Source organism: Plasmodium cynomolgi, chromosome 9 (assembly GCF_000321355.1).
Source record: "Plasmodium cynomolgi strain B DNA, chromosome 9, whole genome shotgun sequence".
Taxonomy (NCBI): Eukaryota; Apicomplexa; class Aconoidasida; order Haemosporida; family Plasmodiidae; genus Plasmodium; species Plasmodium cynomolgi.
The window spans coordinates 477,065-483,917 of NC_020402.1; the positions used below are offsets into that span (position 1 = coordinate 477,065).

Consider the following 6,853-nt stretch of genomic DNA (forward strand, 5'->3'; position numbering starts at 1 on the left):
ATAATAAAAAAAAAATCAAAGTGGAAAAAAAAGGAAGGAAACAAACGTGGAATTGAAAGAAAAAAAATTGCACACTGGCCAAGCGCAGGAGATACATTAAAAGACAGTAACTCGGAAGAAGCAAAAAATGAATCATGCGCCCCCCATCCCCACCGGTTTGAAGAATATTTGATTTAACCATTCGAACGATAATTACATAACAAAAAAAATCGCCAAAAAGAAAAGAAAAAGATACATTTTGATTGCATTTTTTTGCTCCATTTTTTGCTCCATTTTTTGCTCCATTTTTTGCTCCATTTATTTGCTTCACCTTTTGCTCCACTGTTTGCTCCATTTGTTTGCCCCTTTTCACCCTGCCGTGTGTGTACGCTCATATTGTGTGCATACCAACGAAGGCGTATTCAAATGCTTACAAGTACCAACGCGCATACACAACACGTACAGACGCACGCCTCTACGCACACGACGCCGGAAGATTGATTGCCAGCCCGTCCAGTCCAGTCCAGTCCACGCTACGCCAGAACTGTACCTTCGAGCATGAAAGATGAGAGTTGAAACGATTGCTCTGTGTGAACGCGCAGTTTAAACAAAAGTGAGACCGTATCTTAAAAAAAAAAAAAAAAGTTGCATTTTAAAATAAGCATGTATGAAGGGACGAATAAAAACGTGTGGGTGTACCGTCCAATTTTCATCTCTTCCGTTTCGAGCACAGGCAGTGCCCCTCGCATGCCTTTTGTGCTTATGCGTATCTCGAGACGTTGCGCTTACTTATATGCGTGTACGTGCCCTTCTACGACTGTACTTGTTTTGTGTGTAATCCGCTCCTTTCGCAACCACAGCGCCGTCGTCCGCAGCCTACACACCGCTGATACGACAAGTTTTATCGCGCCTTCCGTTTTGCTTCGCCGTTTTGCATGCCATCTTAGCACGCCTTCTTAGCATGCCTACTTAGCACGCGCGCTTGACGCCGTCACGTGGCTTCCCCAGATTGCCTCCATCTCAAATCGCCCCCCTTTTATTTTTTTTTTTTTTAAAAGTGAGGTTTTTCGTCGTTTGTCATTATTCGTGAAATTGTTACGAGCCAGTAGAATGATTAGCTAGCAGGACGAAATGTATTGAGTGGCCTCAAGTAACTTTAATTTCTCGCCCCCATCATCCGTTCATACACGGGCATGAGCATATGCATGTACGAGCATACGTTTGCGTTTTTCACACCCGTGGATGACTGCATATGACCACATACTGAAGAAATAAAAATATCGAAAAAATAAAAAAAAACAATTCCTTTCCCATTTGTTTCGCGTCAAGATCCTTTTTCTTACATAAGCATATGGCACGAGTAAGCTGATCGAGACAGAGGGAGTCGTCCATTCTGTGTGGCCCATCAGGTATGTCTAACGAGTTGTTTTTCGTGTTATTGTTTTTCGTGTTATTGTTTTTCGTGTTATTGTTTTTCGTGTTATTGTTTTTCGTGTTATTGTTTTTTGTGTTATTGTTTTTCGTTTTTTTGTTTTTCGTTTTTTTGTGGCTTGCTCTTTTTATTTTTTCCACTGTTTTTTATTTCCCGCCTCGCCTATTCCATGCAGACAGGTTCAATTGGGCACACACAAATCGCAATCAGTTGCAGGTGGGGAGCGGAGAAACGAGCAAACACGCGCAGACACACGCAAACGCACGCGGACACACGCGGACGTGCACAGACGCATCGAGGATCGGACAGACTTGCCAAAGAGGAGGCTGCAAACGTTTCGAAGCCCAGATAATCTTAACAAGGCTCAGACAGACTCACAATCAATAGCCACACAAAGTAACCCCCAGCTACTCTCTACTGCGCGCCGACGTATATCTCCGCGTTTGCCTCACACATATGCACACATAATCATCGACTTCTCCACAATTTTGGAAAAAAAAAAAAAAAAACACAAAACACATGTTTATATTTATACATACCTACATGTGTACCATATTAAACCAATAAACAGATGCGTCATTTTATCACTCGTATAAGAGCACGGGCTGTACACAGACAACATAACAATCAATTCGCGCAGAACGAAAAAGTACATAGCTATTTGTTTGTCACATAAACTGAAACATGGCAAAGGACAAAAGGGGCAGAATGATCTCGAACTCCTACGAATCTGATGAGGATAAATATTCCAAGAGAATCAAAAAACACCATAAGTTAAATTTTGCAGAGAAAGATCCCGATAATGGTTCATATAAAAAAAAAAATTACGAAAATGATAAAAGTAAATTAAATTTAAAAAAAGACCAAAAGAAAAATTCAAAAGAAAATTTAAATTCATTTAGTTCTCATCATTCTATTAGTAGCAATTCTGATTCGAATAACCTCGGCTTGGACATCTCTGGTGGATCGAGTAATGCCTACTCCGTTGGGTCGTACCTCGCAGTGTTCTTCATTTGTCGACCTATATGTTGTCTAGTCTACCCCATGCTAATGCACCTATTTTTTTTTTTATCACATATGTGTTTCTCTTTTCTCCCTCCCCCTGTCTGCAGCATCGAACAGCGAGGATGAATTTAAAATTTTGAAGGAGGAAGAAAATGAAGATAAATTTCTGGAAGAAAGGAGACGAAAAAGAGAGGCAATAAAAGAGCGACTTAAGGATTTGGTGAGTGATAACGAAAAGGGGAATGACGTGGTAAGCGGCGACTTGGGCGACCTGAGCGTCCTGGGCGACGGTAATGATACCCTACGCAGCGGTAAGGAGGACCCTAGTGACAATGTAAAAAAGGAGGAAGGCGAAGACGCCTTCTCGAGTTGCAACAAAAATGACTTAGCCGAAAGCTTAAACGAGATCCCCCCCATGCTGGACGATGTGGACCATGAGTAAGTGTGCACAGATGGGCAGACGCGCAGATGCACAGATGCACAGATGCACAGATGCGCAGATGCGCAGTTATGTCCGTTCTGCTCCCGAAGAAGGAACAGAGAAAAAAAAGAAAAAAAAAAAAAACGGGAAAAACACCCCACACACACTTAGAATCATTTTTGATAGTGCCATACCGATTGTTACTACGTGTGTAGCAAATCGGTGCCACCTGTGTACGCATCCCTACTCGTTTATGTGTACTCTCGTGGAACCTTTATTTTTTTCTCTCCCAATTCTCCTTTCACAGTGACGCGGCCTGTATATTCGAGCCAAACAAGGAAGTCATGGAGGAAACCTGTTCGTCGCTATCGTCCGACCACGAAATGATAGAGGACAAGTCGACCAAAGAGAAAAGCGAGTCGGTTAAGGAGTCCAGTGATTTATATAGTGACTTAAAAAAGAAAATTACGGAAGAGAAGGCCAAAATTAGGGCCTTTATAATTAAGCAGAAGGAGCTGCACGAGCGGACCAAGATGGTGAGACATTCGCTGCACGTGGGAGAGAGTGTATATATGAGCGAGTGTACACACATGATAGAGTGTACACACATTAGTACACTGACACACGCGTATCTGTGCGCGTCCCCTCTTTGCACCCCCCTCCCTATGTAGAACATCGAGGAAGGACCCCTTACCAATAAAAATAAGGACGACGAGACAACCAGTAAGCGACTCATTGGTAGTAAACTCCAGGGAGTCGAAGAATACGAAGAAGAAGACAACGAAAATGACGAGGTAGATATGTTCTCAACTGTGCAGCCAAACAAAAAGAAAAAAATTGAAAAAATTAGAATAACTGATTATTATGCTTCTGGCAATGTGAACTTAGCGGATAACTGGAACGACTCGGAGGGATACTATAAGGTTAGCCCCTTCGTGATGATGACACGGAGTGGAAAAGAAAGAGAAGTGACCATCATCAGTCGCGGCTGTGTTTGCCACACGGACGCACTTGTTGGAAGCACGTGCACATGTACATGTGTACATATACATATATTTTTTTCCTAAACTTGCACAGTTCTACATGTTTCTTTTTTTTTTTTTTTTTTTTCTCCCCTCTTCCCCGCCTAACACGCACTTCTTCAGGCCATCGTTGGTGAAGTCATTGACAATCGCTACAGTGTCGTGTGCGAACTAGTCGGTAAGGGAGTCTTCTCCAACGTTTTAAAGTGTTACGACAAAGTGGGAAAAATCCCCGTGGCCATCAAAGTCATTCGAGATAACGATATGATGCGAAAAGCAGCAGAGAAGGAAATATCTATCTTAAAAAAATTAAACGAGTATGATAAGGACAACAAGAGACACATCGTTCGTTTGTTGCGGAGCCTCAAGTATAAGAACCACCTCTGCTTGGTTTTCGAGTGGATGTGGGGAAACCTAAGGATAGCTCTCAAAAAGTAACGAAAGGAGGAGAAACGTGTTCAGCAGATTCGAGGAATGCGCACAAATCGTGCAAATTCCTCAGTGTCATAGTTCTATGAGTATATGCTTCTGTAGAGATACCCTTAAGAAAATAGCCACAAGCACACCCCACCCTTTTTCTTTATTTCATCTTTGTGTGTTCCTCTCTGCTTCTCCCCTCTCGCTTCTCAGATACGGCAATGGGTACGGGCTGAATGCCACAGCCGTGCACTGCTACACGAAGCAGCTCTTTATAGCCCTCAGACATATGCGCAAGTGCAGGATCATGCATGCTGATTGTAAGTGCCAGAATGAGGAAAAAAAACAGAAAGGGCACACTTAGCATTGCGCATTGGCGTGATTAACCATTTCGCAGGTTCACATTATAATCATGTGGATTAAATGAACCTCTTTTTTTCTCCCCCCCTCCGGATAACTTCATTTGAGCTGTGTTTATTTTCCTTTCTCCTTTTTTTTTTTTTTTGCAGTAAAACCGGACAACATACTAATAAATGACAAGTTCAACGCGCTAAAGGTATGCGACTTGGGAAGCGCAAGCGACATATCAGAAAACGAAATTACCTCCTACCTAGTTAGTCGATTTTACAGAGCCCCGGAGATCATTCTTGGATTTCGCTACGATGCACAGATTGACGTGTGGTCAGCGGCGGCTACCGTTTTTGAGCTCGCCACAGGAAAGATCCTCTTCCCCGTAAGGAGAGTGGCCTCGAAAGCGCCGCAGTGAAAACGCTGCCACGAAAGGAATGCAACAGAGAGGCCGCGCGAATAACCCTAAGCGGTGACCCTGAGCGGTGACCCCTAAAGGGTGACCCGCACACCGGGAGCCCAACCCACTGAACTGCTCACATTTCCATCCTTGCAGGGGAAATCGAACAACCACATGATCAAGCTGATGATGGAATACAAAGGGAAATTTTCTCACAAAATGATAAAAGGGGGTCAGTTTTATTCGCAGCATTTTAATGACAACCTGGACTTCATCTACGTGGATAGGGACTATTACACGAAGAAGGAAGTGGTGCGAATTATATCTGATTTGAGACCCACCAAAAATATAACGTGCGATTTGCTGGAGCATCAGTATTGGTTGAAAGGTGAGGAGAGAGAGGGCCAGGGCCACTTGGTCAGTTGGTCAGTTGGTCAGTTGGTCAGTGAATCCATCACTCCAACGCCCTGGCTTCCCATCATTCCAACGTCCTGACGTCCCGTCACCCAAACGCCCAAACACGTGCGCCAATTTGTGTCACGAGGAAACTATGTAGGCTGGGCGTGGTGCACTGGATGAGTGTGTATCGCGTGCCACTCCTCGGTGTTGTTCCCACGGGGAGTATTCAAATAGGCACAATAAAAATGGATCGATTGTGGACTCCTTTACGCGGGATGCCACGAATTAAAGTGAAAAGTGGGGCGTCCCACTCCGCATGAGTAAACACACAACTGAGCGAATGTAAGATATTTTATTTCAATTTTAACGTATTTTTTTTTTTTTTTTTTTGTTAGGAAATAGCCCCAAGATGCAGTTTTTAAAAAAAAAAATAAAGCAGCTGGGGGACTTGCTGGAGAAGTGCCTCATGCTGGACCCCACGAAACGGTACACGCCGGACCAGGCCCTGCAGCATCCATACTTGAGGGAGTCCATTCACTTTACCAAATCGCAAAATGAGTGAATGTTTGGGTAGCAACATGTGTTTGGGTAGCGCCTCGATTTTCGCCGAGCAGGTGCTTGCAGTGTGTAAGAAGTGTGTATGAGTAGTACATGCGTGCGGATGCTGATACGTTCGTATCCGCCTTTCTTTTTTTTTTCCCTTTTTTATTCTTCCCGTTTCTTCCCGTCAACTCTTATACCTTATGTGTCTTAATTTTTTTGTCGAAAGAACATCAATAATGCTCGACGGATTTTTATGTCGAAATGCAATTTCGTAGATTGTGCTGAATAATGGAAATTCGTTTTTTAATTTGTGGTTCTCCAGCACACCGTACACTTCCTTGGCGGTGTGGATGCCCTGTGGGGGAGTGTGATGATCATGCGTTGTGTCTCTTTACATGGGGGAGCGATAATTCATGTAGAGTTGGAGCGGTCCAGCTGTGGTGGAGCACACAAACAGGGAGACGCGAAGGTGATTATATTTTATGTGTAAGCATCTCAGTCCATTCACCAGCGTTTTTTATCACATGGCCCATTTCGCTAGTGCAGAGCTTTCCTCTAACGTTTAGCACGTGTGCATGATGCGCAGTTATACCTGAAGCTTCTGCCCGTTGAGAAGCTCCATTTCGATCTGATCCCAGGAATCCTTTCCGTTCCTTGTGGCGAACTCCCGTGCACATTTGAGGTTCCTTCCCCCAAGACATGTCGTTATGAGATCAGCCAGGCCACAACTGTCTAAAAAGGTTTCCTTAAAAAGGGAAAAGAAAAAAAAATTAGTTCATTCGTCATTCTGTTTGTGCAGCACAGTGTTTGCTTTTCCTTTTTGGGGGGATACTAGATTTCCATTTTGGGTAGTCTATCTAGGAAGTGCGCCCATTTTTTTTCTTTTT

The 6,853-nt window shown here is 43.5% G+C and overlaps 2 protein-coding genes across 2 annotated transcripts in view; one reads left to right on the forward strand and one right to left on the reverse strand.

Moving 5' to 3' along the window:
- Positions 1–2,095: 2,095 nt before the first annotated feature.
- PCYB_092090 (serine/threonine-protein kinase PRP4K) lies at positions 2,096–5,985 on the forward strand (the record flags this gene model as incomplete). The annotated part of the gene is made up of 9 exons (XM_004222322.1): positions 2,096–2,381; positions 2,524–2,854; positions 3,145–3,373; positions 3,509–3,760; positions 3,983–4,293; positions 4,490–4,596; positions 4,786–4,952; positions 5,181–5,412; positions 5,819–5,985. 9 exons carry the CDS (start codon positions 2,096–2,098, stop codon positions 5,983–5,985), a joined length of 2,082 nt encoding a protein of 693 aa, XP_004222370.1.
- PCYB_092100 (glycerol-3-phosphate dehydrogenase) overlaps positions 5,986–6,853 on the reverse strand; it is a gene marked incomplete at its 5' end in the record, with an annotated part of 2,911 nt that continues 2,043 nt past the window's right edge. The window contains 2 exons of the mRNA XM_004222323.1: positions 5,986–6,321; positions 6,559–6,711. Of these exons, the coding sequence (XP_004222371.1) occupies positions 6,151–6,321; positions 6,559–6,711 (324 nt within the window). The 3' untranslated portion in view covers positions 5,986–6,150. The remainder of the gene's footprint in view (positions 6,322–6,558; positions 6,712–6,853) is intronic.